Consider the following 20,341-nt stretch of genomic DNA (forward strand, 5'->3'; position numbering starts at 1 on the left):
GCTGTGTCGCCCAATGAGGAAATGAGGGTCTGAACAGAAAGTTATAGTATGAAAAAGGCAGCTTTCCTCATCCCTGAGGAATGAGTTGCTCGGGATTTCCTACATCACTGACTGTCACATTCCTTTCTACTTCACAATATGGATCCAGTTCGTGCCAAACGTCAACTACCGGACTCAATCGAGCCAGCTGATATTTCTCAAAGTGCTTCTCGCAGATGGAAATGGTCGGCGAACGTAATGTTAATCGGCACATCTCAAAGTGGGAAAAGCCTGCTGGTCAACCGGTTCCGGTCTCTCGCTGTCGGTCCATATCCTCTGCAGGAATCCCCTGAAACCGGGGTTGGGACAACCTCATGCACGAGAGACCCTGTCATGTATGAGTTCGATGTTCCTATGACTAGTTATAGCTTAGTGGACGCTACGAAAGCCAGTGAAGTAGATGTCCCTGAGGACGAAGAGAGCATCTTTAAATGGGGATTTTGGAAGAAAAAGGATCTGACCTTGAGCCCACGAAACCCAGACGCTGAACTTGTTCGCGTTCGATTGTTTGACACTCCTGGTTTGGACGACAGCAACCCTGAAAGGAACTGCGAAAACATTCAGAAAGTTCTCCAGTACCTGGCCAAATCGGCTGAAGACAGCAACCTCGACCATCGTCATCTCAGCTCCGTGATATTCGTGATAAAGTCTGGGGCGTCGTTTACTGACAGCCTTCAAAAATGGTACTTCTACTACCAACGCTGTATGCCAAATCTATTTGGCAGCATTGCAGTCATCAACACCAACTTCCGACTCAAGGATTGGAAAACGGAGTACACGAAAACGGCGGTCAATATGGTTAGTTTTAGAGGGGCAGGACCCTCTTCCAGAGACAGCAAAATGAAGAATCGCCGTGAGGCCTGGGCGGATATTTTTCACTGCGATCCACCACACTTCTTCATTGACAGCAAACCAAATCCTAAAAATGCTTTCGAGGAATTCACGTCGGCAAACACCGTCTATGACATTCTTCTATACCTGAGAAGCCAAGGAAAACTGCCTATTGAGAATGTCCATCTCATCAAGTTCCCAGATATGCTATCAATCGACACCAAGTTGGTTGGATGTTTGTACGATGTTCGACAAATCTGGAATGAGGAAAGGGACTTCCATATGATGTCCATGACTACTAATCAAAAAAGCCTTTATATCCATGAGAGAAATGTCCTAACGTGGGAAAATGAGCTCAAGGAGCTGGACGGAAAACTTTCTGAATGGGACTCAGATGTTCAATGGGATCTGGGCACATACTCGCCCAAGGATGACATCAGCACGCCAAACAAGATTTGGAAGATTGTGACCTTCTCCCATTTTGAGAATTCCTTGACAATCACTGAGAAGGTGTATCCGTTCCAGGTAGATGCTGCAGATACGGATGACGCGGTGTGGGTATCAAAGAAACTGCCAACCATACAGACCAAGACGTGGAAAGGGCAGTACAAGTCAAAATGGGGAAAGGTACCTCGATTCTCTGTTCGATCGTATACGACGAACAGGACGCACTTTGCCGAGGAGATCGAAGCGGCGGAGAAAAGGAAGGATGTGCTGATAGATGATATCGGGGAAACTAAGGAAATCATCGCACATCAGGCCGACGTCATCGCAAGATCTGAGAATCCACGCGTAGAACAGCTTACCACATGGCTTGCCCGCAGCGAGCCGCTCATCAAACAACTTCAAGACGAAGAAGTTCCCCTATATGAGGGATTCAATCAGTCGGCTCGGCGACGTTACGCTAAGTCGATCGATAAGATTGGATACGACGATTTGATATCTTTCGTTGAAGAAGTAGCCCCAAGTCTCAAGTCAGTTTTAGCCGTTGCCCTGAACAAAATTGACCACAATTGATTCATATGGGGGGTTTTTTTTAGGGGAGGGAACGGGTTTCGCTCCACTGTATGAGATACTTAGCCTATTGAATGAGAAACACGAAACTCAACTGCCCCGAACGTTCTTCCAACAGAATATGCAGGAGCGAGAATCATTCCTTTTTGTCTAGCCCTTCTCGCCTTATTGGCGCCAGGCCACCTAGGCATTTGCCTGGCACTGCGTAGCGCGTAAGACACGATGTTTTAATGAATTTTAACCAATTTAAATCTGTTATTTCAGTATGAAACGCTGACTTATCTCTGGTTTAGACTACCTTGCTTTCCACGGTTGACTAAATTTGCCTAAACTAAAGTCTCTCGGCTGCAAACAGAAAGAGATGAATCTAGTCTTTCTTGGAAACAACATAATAGTTCTAGACATTCTTGGCAAGGCAAAAAAAAAAAATTGAAAATGAAAAAAGATAATAAAAAAAAAACAATATTCCACCTGAGTTGATAGAACTCATTAAGCCTACTGGGAATCTTATGCAGATCTCAAGGTAAGATAACTGGGCTGTCACATTATTTCCTTGTTCTCTGAGGAAGAGAATAAGCAGAGGGAGCTCTGCCACAGGGTACGAGGCCAAAAGCTACCATCTCATGCTTTGGTTGACAGTCTACATTCATTATGGCTTAAGCCACAGTGCTGCAGCACTGGTTGGGTGAATAAGGCATTCTGGTTTCGATAGCCACAAACCACCCCACTCGTGGGCACGCATATCGTCAGCGATCATTCATACCCACTCTTTGTTGACGGAGATGATTTGCCAGATACCGGTGTGAGGGTCATTTTGAGGTATTAAAGAAGGCAACTGGGGTCTTGACCCACGAATTGCTTCAGAGCTGCCGAGCACAGACTCTGCAGTTATCACCTACCTCATTACTGGCAGAGAATCAAGGTTGACTACCACACGAATCAGGATAGCAGTCATGGCATCCACAAAGAATGTCATCTTCATTGGGATGACACAGAATGGTAAGAGCTCATTGGTTCAACAGATACTTCGATATGCCGGAGAACACGAAAAGGCTGGCAGAGTGGGGGTTGGTCGGGGCAATTTCTCTGAGACTCAAGTTTGTTCGCTGTATGACATAGAGGTCCCTCTAAAGAGTCACCACCTGCGACAAATAAGCGGCACGAACGAGGAGAAGAATGGCACCATTGTCATTCCTGGAAAAGACTTTGAATTCCACGATGCTGAGGACATGAACCTGGTGGAGGTCGTTGAGGACTCCGGAGACCAAATCAGATTGGTACTTATTGACACACCGGGTTTAAGCGACTCAGCAAACAGTCGAACCTCAACCTCAGGCATGCGTACGATTGATGAGCGCCACAAACTTCGAATACTTCTTACACTGCAAGAGGTGGAGCAAGTCCATGCTATCTGCTTCGTCGTCAAACGCGATACCAACTATGGTGGCGACTTCCAGGATCTTGTGACGAGGATGATGGGGCTGCTAGAATTCTCTGTGCGGTCAAACGCCTGGAATCTCAACTATCATATCATCCACACGAATATTGACGTGGATGACCGGGCAGACGGGACGTGCGAAGTTCGCCAGCGAGACTTTGATAAATTTGGACCGGCTGGCGCAACGCACCACTTCATCGACAATATCCCAGATCAAGCCGCTCCCATGGATCTCTTTTTCAGAAACCAAGCCCTGTCTAATCTTTTCAAATGTCTCGCGGCTGCTTCTTCTGCGAAGTTCTCAAACCTTCACTACCCAAAGACCCCAGAACATAGATGCAACGACCAAGCCATAATCGATGCTCTTCAACATGCGATTTCTAAGATAAGCCAGGATATCGACAGCTGTAGGCAGGATGAGATTTCCCTCCAGTCTAAGACCACACGTTGCAGGTCGACCGCAGATTTCCTTCAGAAACGGATAGAGGAGTACGACAAGAAACTGGTAGAGGTTGAATGTGACGCACTAAGCGAGATCGATGGCGAAGAAGGATGGACAGATAGAAACCTTTCCGGTGGAGGCTACCGGCTTTTCAGGTTCAAAACAAATGTCCCTATAGAAAGGGTCGAGAAATCCCACGACGGGGATGCGGATTGGGAGGGGGAGCACCAAACGACACTCGATTATCAGATAATTCTCCAGGCACACTGGCTGTTCAAAGCATACGGCTCAGTCAAGCTCATGGCCAAGAAGAGAGACAAGCACAAGGATCACATCCAATATCTCAAAGCACAGAGACAGCCAATACTTGAGAAGCGGCAAGAGTTGCTGGATAAAGGCACGGAAGCAGACCAGCAGTTCACTCGATTGAGAAGCCGCATCAACTCCCAGAAAAAGAAAATTGAAGACATGAGAAGTGATTTGCAGTTAGTGCGTTGTGATGGTTCTGTCTCCCTCCGCGGAAACGAGAAATTAGTGAAATACTTCACCTTGGACAGCCCCCTCGCAGCAGCACTCGGCTATCAACTCCAGACAAAAATACCTTGGATAGTTCCACCCCTGGATAAACTTCCCAAGAAAGCGCTCAAGGGCCAAATGAGCATGAAGCTCACCCAGGCGAAGTGTGAAATAGGCGAATGCGAATCTCGCTACCAAATTTCCTTGGGTCGTTTAGCCATCGCCAACAGTATCAAAATCATAATGGATCAAATATCGCAGTCTCCTCTTGGCTCGGCAAAAGTCCAGTGCTCAACCATGCTTTTGGAAGAGTTGAAGAATGTGCCAAAAGACTACGGAATTGAACTTCCGAGTTCCAGGATGAAAACTCTAGACAATGTGGTTAGCCAGTTACAAAGCCTGGAGCGTTGTCAAAAGGCTGGAAATAAAAAAGTGGATGACCGGCTGGTGGCGGATCGAGTTGTGGCTGCCATGAATGTTCATGACATTATCGAAGCTCTTTCCACGGAGGCGGTCGCTTCGTTCAAGAGGGTGCAGCAAGCTTGTTGGGAAGAGACAGCCACGCGAACTGCTGAGGAATATTTATTGTCAGATGAAGGAGTACCGACAGGGGCTTTCGCCTCGTTGGCTCGGGCATTCAAGAGAGACGTCCATAACCCCTATATGGTCATGCTTTCTGAGTTGAAGCAGGTCGGTGAGCTGGGTGAGATAGCGCTGGACTGAATCAGCAGCTGTAAACAAGAGCATTAGACAATGTAGCTCTCGGAGATCCTTCAGGGAGGGAAATAATGGAATGGGATCCGGTATTTTTCCCAAAAAGAAAAGACCTGCAAAAACCTGGTTGTAGACCTACTTTCAATAGGATATAGAACAGAGATTAAGTAGCAGTTAATACCGCGCAGCAAATCCAATTCCAGACCGATATTCTGGACTAAATTCTATACCTCTACCGACCAGCTATGTCATTTATCTCAATAGTGAGCGTTTTCTTTCTTTCTTTCTTTTATTCATTAATTTTTTCTGGGTGCGGATTGCAGCGATGCAACTGGCTCATGTTAGAAAGAAATGTCCAGCGACTCCTCTCACAATGCTAACATACCCTCCCAGAGTACAAGTATCACCACGCCACAGCGGAGAGCTGGTCTGTAATAATGCCATGATATCAGGGGTAACAGCGATGAGGTGATGGTGGGGTAATTGTTCTATGGCTCACAATGCCTTTAGATATCCATACATAATTACAGACCCTTTGATGACAACCACGGCAAACCAAACTCTGCCTAGCTCTTCAGAACGCGTGATGTTTATAAAGATAAAGATACCTGAGGTTTCACTGATAATCCATAATATTCCACGTAAATAACATCGGCTCCTAGAAATCTCTGTACACTACACGCTGCAAATTCTATCACATTTCATTGAAAGGAGTCGCAAATGAATAGATAGAACGAAAAAGGAATCACGGACATACACCTCTTACCCTTTAAATCAAACGTCTGCAGTATCACGCCACCTTGGTTTCAACTAACCATAGCATATTCCTTGCACCCTCCAAACCATATTTTTCAATTGCCATGTATCACCCATTCCTTTGAAGATGCCTCAGCATTGCATCCCCCCACGGCGCAGAAAAAGGCACACCTCCGATTCCATGTTGCTGAGCATACATTACTCTGCCCTCCCGGCTCGAGTCAAGGCCTCTAGATTTCATCAAGTCAACATGGGAAAGGGGATCTGGCGGAACATCAGTCAGCCACATTCTAGTATATACTTAAAGGTATGGAGAAAGACTGGGAACTCACCTCCACCTCCTCTGAGTGGATCGCCGCTAACCATGCTTCTTCTTGGACCCTCGCCTCCAGCTGCACTACCAGGGTTAACGTTACGGAAAAACCAGCTGAGTCCCTCAAGAAACACTTGGGTAAAAGAATTCGCGGGGGGCAGGGTGGCTGATTGTTCTTGGGTTGTATTGCTAGATGTATGTGCGGCTGGCGGGGGTTCGGGGTTGGAGGTATCCGTATGAGAAGAGGCATGTTGGCTCGGTCGTGCTGCCGCGCCTGTGGTAAACTGCGCCGGAGCAGGAGCAGGCAGCCCAAGCAATCTCCCCGCGTCCGTTTCGTGGATGGCCACATTAGCATCCAGTTCCTCCTCGATCCTCGAAGCGACAATACTCGGACTGCTGTAATTTCTGGCGGCCATCTCCTTCGCATGTCGCGCAATTTGGTTGCGGTTGATAAACCAATCAATAATCACACCTCTATCCCCACCAGCGCCGTTGTATTCCCAGCCGTGCTGATAAGTCTTCAGCAAGCACTGAACCAGGCATATTAATGCCGGGCAAATAGTCACCTGTGTTGACTGGGTGTGAGGCAATTAGTTGCAGGCAGGGTCGCCAAAAAATCCAATTTACTGGGGAGGATCCGATGGACGTGCAAGGGATGCTCGGGGAGGTCATTCAAAATTATTTGAACGACCTGTTTCATAGTGCTGGATGATAGAAGTTCCTCCTCTGGAAAGGGTTGGCGCTTACGACACATGAATAAGCATATACATTCAAATATACCACTATTATTAACATTAGCTCGCAAACCCCTCTACGGTACAGAGCCATCTATCAGAAGATTATATTGTTATTCTAGCAGGTGTCCATACGAGCGTGGCAGGATTCCGACTGCCTACGCTTGATTTCGAATGCTCATGATATAATAATGGAATGGCAGTTGTCGAAGAGGCGGAAAAAACTAGATACAAGGTAGAAAGCCATTAATGTGGACGAGGCAGACAACAAATGACAGAGAGCAATACAAGCCAATTCCCGGACTTAGTAAGAACCTTCTTGAACACAAGACAATATCCAAAGAACCCCCAAAGACGCTTATCCCAAGCCAACGCAAACTATGCCTTCCTCTAGACCAGTATGGAATAATCCCCTAGGACGCAAAGCTCCTCACGATTGACGTCCTCGTAAACACAGGCGCCGGTCGCAGCACCCCAAGAAGCCACTCCTCCCGACCAGAGCGGCAACATGACTGCCTCTGCAAGAGGAGCGCAGGGCGGGAATGCCATAGCAGCACAGCCAGCTGCCATGAAGCCAATACAGCAGCCAGCGGAGCTAATAAATCCAGCATGCTCAATGGTGTTTCTCCTCTCTTCCAAGACTCCTATACATTGCAGATGCAACTCCGTTGGTTTCGAACACAGATTAAACCAGACAAGATCCACACTGCGATGCCGCTGGCCCGTGATAGTAAGCGGAAGGAGGCTCTCGTGGAATATGACAGGGCGATCCAGAACATACGGCTCGTGAGTTGGAACGAGGAGATGGAACTGCGCCGTGCGTCCATGGGACGTAGTTTGAATGAGTGTCCTCCTGTCTGCCCTCATCCGCATACAGATCGCATCAAGTTCATGATGACACCCGCCAAACTCAGCACGAAGAGGGAAAGCTCGGTTCTTCGCCTCGAAGACGGGATACCAATCTGTATCCCGGTTCCAGACGTAGAAGTAGTGCCGCCGTTGATCACCGCTCTTTGTACGGGCGTTCGCAGCCTGGAGCATCTCGTACTCCACAAAACGATAGACATGCGCGCCGAAGCCCTCCTGTTCCCAGCCCTGGATCTTTGCCATGTTGGTGATCGTAAGCTCGTGTTGAATACCCTGTAGACTTGACCCGACTCCATCAATCGCCTCCTTGACCGCAAGCAGGGCCACGGGGATCGCGACCAGCGCCTCGGCCTGGAAGATGGCCATGAATTCGGGAGAGGAGTTGAAAGCACCTGGAATGACACGAAGCTCATTTGGCTGGACCTTATTCAAGAACCTCGGTATTGCGTTCTTCGCTTGTTTCATGGCCTCCTCGTGTCCCAGATTCGACGACCGTCCGCTGTTGTACTGTGCCCATGCCCGTAACGCGGCGATGACGGCTTCCGAACCGTGCCGTCGGATAAGTACGGCCGCAGCCTCCCTCGTGAGACTCGCAATTATTAAACAAGCTCCGGGGTCCATGTTGGTATCGGTTATTAGCAGTAGGCGGAAGAACGTGAGAATTGGTGTTTTCAATGCCGTGAAATCAGAGAAATGAAGCAAAGATACAGAAGGTGAAAGGCTCACATGAGCCCATCAAGGCATTAACATACTTAAGACAGTTGCAATCTGGTTCCGCCATGATGATGTTGCTATGTGTCTGTTCTTGTCCGCGTGCAGGGAGGGCGGCTATACTTCAGGCTGCGGGCTGTGATCGCTGCAGCAGTCAACACCTAAGCGACTACTCAAACACAAACCATGATACATGGGCCAACCAACCTTTTCACACCATATGTGTCCTGAGAATAGATCCAGCCCTGGTTACAATGATTGGAACGTGGCTCGCGAACAGTATCCGAACGCTGTGGCTGTGCTAAGTTGTGGCTGGGTACTCACAATTCACCCAGGTAATGCCATCCTGGTCAGTGAGAAAAGAAACCGAGAAAAATCTGATTAAAATGGCTGGCTCTCTTATGTTTAAAGAAAAGTGCTTAATCAATCCTGGCTCTGCAAGTTAACATTACCTAGTCACCATCTGTAACTCTAGAGATTAAATCCCTTTCCTGGGCGCGCAATAACGCCGAGTTTAGTCGGATATTGTTCATGCTGCTTTGATCCTTAACACTTCAGGGGTGGCACTAGCTTGCTTACTATTAGAGAGGCATGCTCCTTGAGTTACATCTAGGTCTCTCCGCCTGCAACACACCTATACAGATGCACTCTGTGCATTACCAACACAGCCAGCCAAAACACACTAGAGACTCTGCGAAAATTCCTTGCGGCGCTTTGTAGTTCCCACGTTACACTTAGGAAGAGATGGGTGGGGATCGGTGCTGTGTGGTGTGTGGAAGGTGAGGTTTGGGAAGCAGTAAAGTGCTTGGAGGTGGAATATGATAGGGCTCTTGGTTAGGAGGATTTAGGGCTTGAAAGGAGCACACATTGGGTGTTCTATGTGGTGACTACCCATATCCCCAAAACCGCGATGAAGTAACAGAAAGAAGCATGACTATTACAGCCCTTCAAGCCGCAGCGAGAGACTAGCAAGTATCCATTGCGGAGGAACTAGCTACGCACACTGAAATCAATTACCTCGGTGACGGTGCAAGTTGGCGTACGGCTTTTCAACTGCATGTTGAAAACGGAATTATGGAATTGGTTAATCTGCTACTTGGCCATGTAGCTGATATCAACAGCCCACCTGCTATGGATGGTGGCGCGATGGCGTTGCAGACTGCCGCTATTCGAGGATATTTCGGCATTGCCCGAACACTCATCAACATAGGCGTCGATATCAAAGCAGACCCTACACTCGCCAGGAATTTTAATACAGGCTGCAGCTCATGATGGGGTAAAATCTGTGGGCGAATTCTAGGGGAATGTGTAGGAGGTCAACCTTGCTGGCCGTGTCATCGACGAATACCATCTTGATATTCAAGGGCCAGGTTCTTGCTGGTCGTTTTACTCATGGTATAACGACAATATATGGAATTTTCAGGCTTAGAGCTTTTCATCTCATCCACACAGCCGTACAGTAGGATAAAGTAGTTGATTATGTAATATAGATATAATAAAGCTAATTGGTTAAGATATAGCATGATATATGACTGGCGGCGTGGCTGTTGTCGACTGATCCACTTAGCTCGCCTAATGCCTCAGCGATGATTTCATCTCGCATGTTCGTAATCAATTGAGGCATCATGCATGACAACCGGGTGGATACGACAGCTGAAAGGGATATCAGCTGAACGAGATCTCAGCTGAAAGAACAAGGACGATCTCTCCACGCCCTCTTTAAATACTACCCAGCCTCCCATCATCCATCAATCATTCTTTCAACCCCAACCCACCTCCAAAAATGTCAGTCAGAATCCTCAAAGGGTATGACCACCTCCCTCTTCTCAGTCTGGCCTTGATTTTTCTAACACAAATTTACAGCCTCCAGCAGGTTGAAGACGCCATCAAGCACAGCAGCAAACCAACCCTCATTCAATTCTGGTACGATGTCTCGCAATTCGATCCAGTGTACCATATCTTTCACGAGCAAGCCTGGAGACACCCAAAGGTCGATTTCTGTGAGACGTACTGGAACCCCGAACATCCTCCGCATGTAATAGGCACACACCAGATTCCAGTGACAATCCTCTACAGGCATGGCAAGGAGTTGGCCAGTTCCCAGACGGCCACGGGGGCAATTCAGGACATCATTCTGAAGGCTCGGGTAGAATCTGACAAATAGGGTTATGTGATGGCTGTACATGGTGAACTAGTTTGCTATTTAGAGCAGATAGCTCTATACAATCATTCATCCAAGTCGCTCTGGCTCAGTGGAATATGACTGAGCTCTTTTTCTACAGAAACCGTGACTCTTCCCTTTCCATTTACGGCCTAGCTTCACTTTACGCCTTTTTTTTACACCTGGTGCATCGCAGAGCATAGGACGAGCACAAGTGCGCGTATGCCAAGTGTTTGTCTCGCTCATGTATATAAAGGGTCTCGGTAACCGGACCCACCGATTATCCAACCAACTCTAATCAGGCGACAGGAAGACAAATGAATCATTTTTGCTGACCCAGGACGCCTAGAAAGCCATTCAAAACCATTCAGCATGTCTTTTATCAATTTCAAGCTGGACAGCGTGTCTGGACGCTTTGAAATCGGATTACGCTACTCTCCGATGAGTTTAGCGATTAATCGTCATGGCTGACCATGAATATGTAGTCATTAGGACAGCATCAATCAGTTACCTAACTACTCAACTACATATACTCATACGAAATGTATGAGTTATTCACGCCGGCAAACACCCCCAATACACTTATTCCCATAACAACAGTCTCCATCAGCACTACAAATCTCCAAATCCTCCGCACAACCCGGCCATTCCGGATCCGTAGGTCTACACTTTGTCGCGGCGCAGTATCCCGAACAACAGATTTCTCCGCCGCCGCCAGACACGCAGTCTTCTGTATGATGTTAGTACTATCTTAAACCGGGTGAGATGGCATACGGTAGACTTTGAGGCAGGTTGGGGTGGGAACGCAGGTGGTGATTGTAGTTGCTGGCGCGGTGCGGGTGACTGTGGTGCAGGTTTCAGTCAGGACGCAGGCGTCTGCGTCGCCACAGGCGGCGAGGGAGGAGCCTGATAGGTTAGCAGAGGTGTAGAGGTGTTACTGTAAGAGGATGGATGTACCAGCTAGACTGACAAGAGTAGCAAGAGTAAGATGTTGGATGTGCATTGTTAGTACCGATATTTTGTCAAGTTGAATTTAGTCGAGATATTTAGAGGGTCGAGTAGCTGAATTTATATTCAACATTAGTAGATCAGCAGATCATCTGAAATAGTATCTGGATGCAAACGATACGATATTTGAGACAAATGATGTCAGCCTCGTATCTGTCTTGGTTCAACCAAACCGAGTACGAACCCCGATTTGGATTCCTAGGTTAACCACGGAAAGATCCGTAGATTTCTAGTTATGGCAACCGCCAAATTATTCCTTTTTATCGTTGGTTTCTGTAGCTGAATAAGTATATCTATAATTAACACTAAATATTAAACTATGCACATTACATAAATCTATCCCCCTCATACCATCCTTCATCCTTCCTCCAAATAGTCCAGTTATTTGCCCACCGGCTTCACATTAGCCTTGCGGGTGTACGGACGAACTCGGAAGAAGTAGTACAGGAAAATCGCACCAGCGATGTTAAACACGAAATAAGCCCACATAAGTCCATAGTTCCTCCAACGGTCGTCCCAGTAGATGTTTCGCTGTGCGAGATACTGGTCCGCTATGGAGAGCGAGCAGTACTGGCAGTTGCTGGTTGCATTGTGGTTGAGGAGCTGCCCGGGGGCTTTGCTGAGGTACTGCGACATCCACTCGTAGCAGGTTTTGCCGGATGGTGGGTCGAACACGTTCACTTCTGCTGCGGAACATTCGATCTGTCGCCCGTGAAGTGCTGTGCCGCTGATCCCGCCGATGTAGTATGTCAGTGGTGACACGCGGTTCATGAAGATCCAGAAACGGGGCAGGTCATCCGGGGGCTGCATGACGCCGTTGAAGATCATGGAGAAACCGAAGAGCAGAATAGCCAGGATGGCGCCGAGGTTGGGATCCGGCAGGGCGGCGATGACAAAGTGTGCGATACTCGAAACCCACAGGTAGAACTGGATCACGAAGATGAGAATCAGACCCTTTCGCTCGGGATCTTGGTCGGGACCAATAACGGCAAAGTAGAAGCAGGCCCACGAGCAGATGCCCAGGAGGATGTGCCAGGGGATTTCGGCGGATATTTGGGCCAGGATAAACACCTTCCACGAATAGACGCGCGATGGTCTCTCGCGGACTTCGTACAAGGCTCGCTGTCCAACGAATTTCGGTATGATCCTGATTCTGTCAGTTTTGCTCCTCTTTCTCGTTGTGGTTGACTTACTGGTTGACCATGGTCGAAAAGACTGTACACACAAGGAACAAACTGAAGAGAACATTCTGGAACCCTTGCTCCGAATTGTCAGCCTTCCAGAAAGAGAAACCGATGAATATTCCGGTCACGATAGCCAAGAAAAACTTGGCCAGGATGTATTCCGGCTGACGGAAGTACTGCTGCAAGACACGACGGGTTACGTAGAAGTATTGAGTGATCAAAGGAGACGCAAATTCGCCAAGCTCGTCCGTGTTGACGGATCCATCATCAGAAGGTGGCCGGGCTGCAGCGATGCGATCCAGTTCGTTGAGAACTTCTTTGCGCTCTGCACTCTCGTTCCACTTTTGAACCCAGTCGATCGATGACTCGGCAGCTTGGCTAGCATTGACGATTTCGAGCATGTACTCAGCGGGCTAGAGAGGTTAGCAGTATCCATATACAAGGAGGGCTGGTACTTACATTCTCGGTAGAGTCACAGTGTCGGGCACCGTTGCTCTCAAAATAATCAAGCAAAGTCTGCGACTGCTTGCCGATATCACCAAAGTAGACGGTGCGTCCGCCCTTTGCAAGGAAAAGAAGACGATCAAATTCCTGGAACAAAATAGCACTTGGCTGGTGGATGGTCGCGAGCACCGCCTGACCGTGATCAGTGAGCTTCCTCATGAAAGAACAAATTGCCCAAGAGCTCTGCGAGTCAAGACCACTAGTAGGTTCATCCAAGAAAATGAGCAGTTCGGGTTTGGCGGCAAGTTCAACACCGATAGTCAGGAGCTTTCTCTGTTCAACGTTCAGACCTTCGCCAGGGTTTCCGACCACTGCTTCAGCAAAGTCATCCATGCCCAGCATCTTAATCACCTCTTCAACGTAGTCGTACTTTTCTTGCTTGGGTAGAGAGCGAGGCTGGCGAAGGACAGCACTAAAGCGGAGTGCCTCACGGACAGTCGAAGTTTCCAAATGCAGATCCTGTTGCTGGACGTAGCCTGCCTTTCGCGGGAAACTCTCGTCAAGGGGCTTGCCGCTGACTAGCATCTCTCCCGTGATGACACCAAGTGTTGCTCGCTGTGCAAGTGCGTCAAGAAGTGTGGTTTTTCCAGCTCCAGATACACCCTAGTCTTGTTAGCCTCATCACTTACTCCATATGAGATTGTACATACCATCAGTGCAGTGAGAGTTCCAGGTTTGACCCATCCGTTGACATCATCCAGTAACCGTTTCGTACCGTCCTTGGTCGGGATGTCATAAGACAATCCTCTCCACATAAAAACTTCCTTCTGCTCCGCCAGGTTAGAGAACCCTCCATCGGTTTCTCCTCCCGCGCCGGTAGCGCCAATTTTCTCGCTTGGTCCAGCGGTTTCCTCATCAGGACTGTCGAGGTAGTCCGGCACACGTCCGGGACGGAAAACAAGTGCCTCGGGCTGGGAAGCAATACCCGGGCTGAACTCCGAGACAACCAGATACAAAATATGGAAAAACACCAGGTATGCCATGAGAATACCAAAGTTCCTCCACACATGGCTGTAGGAGTACTCGTAGTTGGCCGAGATGAAGTTGTCACCAGAAACATGCGTCTCTCCGGCCACTGCTCCAACTGCCGAACAGACGAAGGTAGTGCCAGTCATGTTGGGGTAGCTCGGGACGTAACTTGCGCAGCCAAAGTCGCGACCATGGAACTCGTTGGACATGACTGCTTCGAAACCGTAGTACAGCGGGTTGAGCCATCTGAGCCAGCCGAACCATGGGTGCATGTATGGCTGTGGAACTGTGAAACCTGTGTAGACACCCATAATGATAATGCAGATACCAGCCAAAGCCATGGCTTGACCAATGGTCTTCGTCGAGGCCGCTATTGTCCGAAAGATTCCTGACATGAGTATCGTCGTGGTCATCAGAAATAGGAAGAAGATGAAGAATTGAGATGGCTCTCTCCGCAGATCCACCATGAAGTATAAAACAATACTAAAGACGAAATTCCGGAAGAACTTGACGGGCAAATCCAAGACGATTCCTGACAGGGCTTCGGCGAACGGATGAACAAAAGCATAACCAGTTTGTTTCTCAACAATCTCCCGTTGACTATAAAGCAGCATGATTTCATTGACAGTAATGAGTGCGTTCATAATCAGACACCAGAAGAGCGTTGCACCCTTTTGGAAAAACCCATCAGAGGTGGCAGGAGTGTTGTAGAATACGGAACCGATAACAAGGGCGATAATAACTTGAACAACGACAGCAACGAGAGAAGCAACGAGATCATTCCGAGCTCTTTGGTACGCTCTCGTCAAGCAAAGTCGGAGCTGCATAGGGAGGGAAAGAAGATAGGGGCTCTGCACGCGCTGGTGGTCTGCCTGCTCCTCGGTCTTCTTTTGGCCGAATGCTTGCGCTTCAGGGCCATCCAATGAGAACTCCTGTTTATACTGCGCCATGCTCCCTTGAAGAGCAGCATACTCGGAGCTCTTTCGCCAGTGAGCCTCGAAATCTTCAGGGGTGCGCGGGACCTGGCTCTCCATCCCGGCTCTGGCAACACGCTCAAGCGGGTTCGTGACACTACTCAAAAAGTCACCACTAACCTGTCGGGTTGGCTTCTCCCAGCCCATCTCCTCAAAGTATTGAACCGCGCGGTCGCATGGGCCGAAGTAGATTTGACGACCTTCGTACAGGACAACAACCTTGTCGAATAGGTCATACATGGATTGAGACGCCTGGTAAGCAGCAATGGCATGGCAGGATCCCGACAGATCGGCTGACAGGCGAAGGGTTTGGATGAATTGCAGGGCGGATGCAGAGTCCAAACCCCTGGTGCTGTTATCCCAGGCACCAATGGATGCACGAGATAGAGCCATCTCAGCGATACTATGCGATATTAGCTGTTATTACATTTTTTGGGCGGGTGAATACTAACCTGACTCTCTTCCTCTCACCACCACTGACACCACGAACAAAGTCATTTCCAACTCGGGTGTTTCTCGTATGCGACAGACCGAAGAATGCCATGATAACAGAAACCATTGTCTTCACATATTCCTCCCGACTAAGTTCATGGCGACGATTCTGGGGCGCGCGAGCTTGCGCAGCAAATTCCAACGTCTCGCCAACGGTCAATTGGGGAAAGTGCTTATCGACCTCTTGATTGTACAGCACCTCGCCGCGGTACTCCTTGATCATCCGCGAATACGGAATTCCCCTGTATTGGATGTCGGTCTCAGCGTCGAGGCTGACTCCGTTGAGATGGCCGGTGATCGATTTCAAAAAGGTTGTGCATCCACTACCAGGACGACCCAGAACGAGGAGCAATTCACCACTGTCGATCAAACCGTCAAAACTGTGAAGGATAGTCGTATGTGTGTTTTTTGATGGTCGGGTCACGGTCGCGAGTTTCGTGAACGGGAGGAGGATTGTCGAGAGCACGGTCTGCTGGATTCGCAGCGATGCGCCCGAACCGTAAACGGAGAGCTTTTCAAACAGGACACCCTGGCGACGGGCGTCAATGTCTTCAGCATTGAATGTGCGGATGGCCCTCTTTGCCCATTCGAACGGGTCAAAGTCCTCGCTGTCGGGGTCGAGAACATCGGGGTCTACTCGAGCTTCTTTAGCTTCCTCGGCGTCAAAAATCGAGCGGCGTCGCAGGCTGGAAGCGATATCATTAACAGTCTGTCGATCATGATGGGAGATGCGACTCGAAGCCGTGCGAGTCTTCTTCAATTCGACGTCGTGTTTCTCGTCGACAACCTGTCCGGAATTGTCTGGATGCATGGTGTATCCGGACTCCAAGATAGACCAAGCAACAGACAGGAAGAGAAGAAGGGGGAAGAGTCTAGAGACGGAAAATTCACGTCACAGGGCTGGTGGATGCGTCCAATTATTATATCAAACGAGTCGGGGGAACTGCGCGCCCGAAGGCTGGCCTTCGCAGGTCCACCCACGGGCACATCAAAATTAAAAGCCCACACTAGCGATGCGGACACAGTCGGGGCATCGGCGCAAAAGCGAGGAATCGAATGATGCTAAGCTCAATAATTCACAGATAGCCGCAATTTTTGTACAACAAGATCGCAGATCATCAATGCATTGGCGGCCGCTGATTGGCCGCACGGGACAAGATCAGCCCCCAGTCCGCTCGAAAATGAAGCCCGATTGGCTGATCGGCGGGCGGAAGGACCGACCTTGGCTTCGGCTGAGAAGAGCTGAGGGGAAGAGTTGACAGAGCAGATATCTATCAGAGTGTTGGGAATGCTTAGCTCTGCTTACCCCCCCTGCACACTCGACGCATTCGGTCAGTTGCACAACACGTCAAACCCATCAAGCAAAACCATTTGCATCATTCCTATAAAAGTCGCCGGATCGACGTCTAGATCCCACCCGGGTATCTCATGCCCACTATTGTTGGCTGCAGGGGTGGCCCCTCGACCGGTTTTGGGATGTGACGCATCTCGAGGTGAAGAGTGTGTTATTTGTGGCGATTCTGTCAGCTTTGCCGGTGGAGGGGTACGGTTGATTGGAGCTGGACTTGTCTGCTTTCCAATGGGAAATGGGCGAAAAATGCCCACTGTGATATAGGCGGGGTCAACCAGGGTAGTAAAACTCATAACCTGCGAGAGGTTCGTAATCATCGAGGCCTCTAATTGACGGTCGGTCGCATAGGAAAGACGTGGCTGCTTCAAGGGAAGCGATGGTGATTGCTTTTTCAGTGCCTCAATGTGTGACTGGATGTCGGCATTTGTAATGTTGGCATTTTCAAACGCTGGCCTTAATTCTTCCCACTGATCAAAATACAGTACATTAGTACTGTAACATTTCGGTTGGATTGAATGAACTCACCATTTTCTTGATTGGAGCCCAGTAGTGACGAAGATGGTCGAGGAGGATGACACTGGAGAGAACTCTTGATTTCAGCAGATAAAAGCAGCCACCGCTAGAAATACCACGAGTTTCAACCAGTGCCATGTAACCGAGCGATATATTCAGAGAAAGAAATGCGCTGTATGCCACAAAGGGTGGAACAGCAGCGATGGGGGCATTTTCCGTTGCCATGAATTTTGTCATCATATCCCCAAAATCATTTACGCCTTGGACTGCAACTTGAGCACAGAAATTCATGTGCTCTTGTGATGGAACACTTTGCTTGCCTATCAAGATCAGTAATCCCAGGTATGGCATGATACGACTCATGTAGTACAGAGCCTTGAGAGCGATGATTTCAGGGCGATTCGATCCGTCCCGTCCGTCGTTGCCATCGTAGTTTTGTATTGTTGATATGAGGAATTCATGACGGCTGCGTATTTTGTGCTCGAAATTGAAGAGTGCTGCCCATTTCATGCCGACGTCGGACGCTTCGTTGATACCGTAGACTAGTTGTCTGGCCTCGAGGCTGAGAATGTCAGCTTTGTTCTGACACAGTAAGATGAATACTCACCAAAGCTTTGCAAATTCCATAATCTCCCGATGGACTAGATCTGATGGGTTTCCTCCAGGAAGTCTGAGGGCATCCTCTCGCTTCAGGCCAGAAGAATGTTGACTTTCGAATCCTTTAGCAGGTTGACGACGGGCTATCAAGGATTCCTCATTCGAAAGACATTGACAGGCCACGATGATCCACAGACAAGACTTTCGGACCTCACGCGATTCGGGTCCAGTGACAGTCGGGTATTGCGAGGCCAAAGACTTGGCCAGCTGAAAGGCAATATCTAATCCATGAGTGAGCTTGACCTAACACACGGGCGACGGAGCTTACCAGCATGTTCCTGGTATTTCTGTGCATTTCCCACTGCACACCAGTATGCTGCAACGTTGTAAAAGGTCTTGACCACGTCCAGTGTCGGAGTACCAGGTTGGTTTGCAGCGAGAGCACTTGCACAGGTCGCCCAGTCTTCTCCCGGAACATTTATCGGTGGCGCTCCGATCGGGCGTGGCGTTTTGGAGCAACCGGAGAAGAAGGCAGCCATGGCGAGGATGGAGTCGAGGGCATATGTCGGGATATTCCCTTGCAGATACCGCTGCTTGACATGGGGCTGGTGGAAGATAATAGTGGACGGCATGAACACCGAAAAGTATACATCCAGCAAAGCCAGCCCACTACTCTGCGAGGTGAGCTGGCCATTTCGAATCAGCGATCCAGTGACGGGTCTGATCTGTTCGTGGCGTGGGGGATTCGAAACGATGGCAGCATTTCTAATGTCGGCCGGTCGCCGTCGCGAAGGTGGATAGCCACAGTCGAAGCCGAGGCGGCGGCATCGGCTGCACACAGGCAGCTCTCGGGTGCATTTGCGCTGCAAGGTCAGTATTAAATATTGCAGATGCAGCGAGGAGAATACCTTGAACTTGCGACAGCGCGCGCAGGAAATGGGGTGGAAATGCATGTTGATGTGATGAAGAACAGGTGGGAGCTGAGGCTGTCTTTGTGTCGCGCCACTAACCGGATTAGGAAGCGATCACGATTGGAGAAATTGCAGGGACTGTCTTCAATATATTCAATATATTCAATCGGACATCAGATTCAATATAAATGAAGAACTAAAACGAATGAATCTCAGCTACAGCCAACAGTCACTGTTGTCATTCCCAATCTGGCTAGCGTCCCATCCTTTTAACCCCTCATTCTGACATTTCCGCTCTTTGTCTTCTTCTTTGTCTCCATCACCTTATTTGCGCCGCATTTACGTCAGTCAGATATATTTAACTTGATGTATCTGCCTGTATCCATGGCTAGCTCTTCTCCTACGCAGCTGGCTGATAGTGAGGAAATATACCCTCCAGCCTATTTCTCAACAGTTTGAGTCGAGACTTGTCTCTTGGCACATCTCGTGTTCAGAATGATCAATTGAACACTGATCCATTACGATTGCCGCCTAACTTCACAAGTTCAACCGACAAATTCCCACAGACGGAAAAGGATTATAGATTCCGAGAGGTCTGCTATACTACTCGACGCCCTGAGCTTCTTGTGGACTTGTTTGATAAAGACTATCAAGCACTTTTTGAAAACCTTGTTAAAGGCGCACCGTGACTTTCCATTCTTATACGTACTGGCAGACCCTTAATTCACACGTCGCCAAGACCACTGACAGGTTTGTCAATTCTAGCATCAAATGAGCGTTTCCTATTTATATTAATCGGTAGTCTAGTTGACCCAGTAAACAAAGCAAAGAGAAGAGGTCAAGCCATTGGCCAACGCTGTTCATCGAGGCTGGGATGTCAAAGTCGCTGTCACTTCTTCGATGCGATGCTAAGTGGTGGATTGATCAGTCGAGTTGACATTTTCCGGGATGCTCTATCCATATTGGATGATGCAAGTATATTGCTAAATCGAAAAACTTGAGAACATACTTTGTTTCTCTCCGGGCGCACATACAGCCTATATAAAAGCTTCTGCGCTCGAGTCACTGAACAAATGGTGATGGCTGGAATTAACAAGAAAACAGTCCGAAGATCTTGATCGTCGAGCCACTCCAGAGCTCCCTAAAACTACAGCTACCAATACTCTGGTTTCGCTCTTTTCAATTTTGCACAGGCCAGCCCGGAGATATTATTAAGGTCGTAGCACTCGCCATTGGAAATGCAATGGCACTCGAATCCTGTCTGGGCATCCGATTTATACTGTATATAGAGAATATAACAAA

At 48.7% G+C, this 20,341-nt stretch overlaps 6 protein-coding genes across 6 annotated transcripts; 1 reads left to right on the forward strand and 5 right to left on the reverse strand.

The window, feature by feature from the left end:
- The first annotated feature begins 98 nt into the window (after positions 1 to 98).
- ASPWEDRAFT_472391 (uncharacterized protein) lies at positions 99 to 2,085 on the forward strand. The gene is made up of 3 exons (XM_040836927.1): positions 99 to 1,629; positions 1,677 to 1,844; positions 1,911 to 2,085. Exons 1-2 carry the CDS (start codon positions 139 to 141, stop codon positions 1,740 to 1,742), a joined length of 1,557 nt encoding a protein of 518 aa, XP_040691614.1. The 5' UTR covers positions 99 to 138; the 3' UTR covers positions 1,743 to 1,844; positions 1,911 to 2,085.
- A 3,538-nt stretch (positions 2,086 to 5,623) lies between these two features.
- Positions 5,624 to 6,479, reverse strand: ASPWEDRAFT_182731 (uncharacterized protein; the record flags this gene model as incomplete). The annotated part of the gene is made up of 2 exons (XM_040831940.1): positions 5,624 to 6,014; positions 6,083 to 6,479. 2 exons carry the CDS (start codon positions 6,477 to 6,479, stop codon positions 5,860 to 5,862), a joined length of 552 nt encoding a protein of 183 aa, XP_040691615.1. The 3' UTR covers positions 5,624 to 5,859.
- A 632-nt stretch (positions 6,480 to 7,111) lies between these two features.
- Positions 7,112 to 8,707, reverse strand: ASPWEDRAFT_472399 (uncharacterized protein). Its single transcript, XM_040836928.1, has 2 exons — positions 8,583 to 8,707; positions 7,112 to 8,520 (listed from the first exon to the last, which is right to left on the reverse strand). The coding sequence occupies exon 2, from the start codon at positions 8,283 to 8,285 to the stop codon at positions 7,188 to 7,190; it is 1,098 nt and encodes a 365-aa protein (XP_040691616.1). The 5' UTR covers positions 8,286 to 8,520; positions 8,583 to 8,707; the 3' UTR covers positions 7,112 to 7,187.
- Positions 8,708 to 11,087: 2,380 nt separating this feature from the next.
- On the reverse strand, positions 11,088 to 11,539 carry ASPWEDRAFT_171393 (uncharacterized protein; the record flags this gene model as incomplete). The annotated part of the gene is made up of 3 exons (XM_040830780.1): positions 11,088 to 11,266; positions 11,311 to 11,442; positions 11,494 to 11,539. 3 exons carry the CDS (start codon positions 11,537 to 11,539, stop codon positions 11,088 to 11,090), a joined length of 357 nt encoding a protein of 118 aa, XP_040691617.1.
- Positions 11,540 to 11,925: 386 nt separating this feature from the next.
- Positions 11,926 to 16,478, reverse strand: ASPWEDRAFT_108263 (uncharacterized protein; the record flags this gene model as incomplete). The annotated part of the gene is made up of 5 exons (XM_040827965.1): positions 11,926 to 12,691; positions 12,738 to 13,141; positions 13,188 to 13,835; positions 13,883 to 15,578; positions 15,628 to 16,478. The coding sequence occupies 5 exons, from the start codon at positions 16,476 to 16,478 to the stop codon at positions 11,926 to 11,928; spliced, it is 4,365 nt and encodes a 1,454-aa protein (XP_040691618.1).
- Positions 16,479 to 16,999: 521 nt separating this feature from the next.
- Positions 17,000 to 19,081, reverse strand: ASPWEDRAFT_171395 (Zn(II)2Cys6 transcription factor; the record flags this gene model as incomplete). Its single annotated transcript, XM_040830781.1, has 5 exons — positions 17,000 to 17,485; positions 17,544 to 18,093; positions 18,139 to 18,409; positions 18,457 to 18,991; positions 19,037 to 19,081. 5 exons carry the CDS (start codon positions 19,079 to 19,081, stop codon positions 17,000 to 17,002), a joined length of 1,887 nt encoding a protein of 628 aa, XP_040691619.1.
- Between the last annotated feature and the right edge of the window lie 1,260 nt (positions 19,082 to 20,341).

Source organism: Aspergillus wentii, assembly GCF_001890725.1.
Source record: "Aspergillus wentii DTO 134E9 unplaced genomic scaffold ASPWEscaffold_3, whole genome shotgun sequence".
Taxonomy (NCBI): Eukaryota; Fungi; Ascomycota; class Eurotiomycetes; order Eurotiales; family Aspergillaceae; genus Aspergillus; species Aspergillus wentii.

Excerpts from the sequence above, each read along its gene's own strand:
- ASPWEDRAFT_472399 (XM_040836928.1), bottom strand. The coding sequence starts at position 8,285 with ATGGACCCCGGAGCTTGTTTAATAATTGCGAGTCTCACGAGGGAGGCT.
- ASPWEDRAFT_472391 (XM_040836927.1), top strand. The coding sequence starts at position 139 with ATGGATCCAGTTCGTGCCAAACGTCAACTACCGGACTCAATCGAGCCA. Across the intron at positions 1,630-1,676 it reads AGGAAATCATCGCACATCAG|CACATGGCTTGCCCGCAGCG; the intron begins GCCGACGTCATC and ends AGAACAGCTTAC.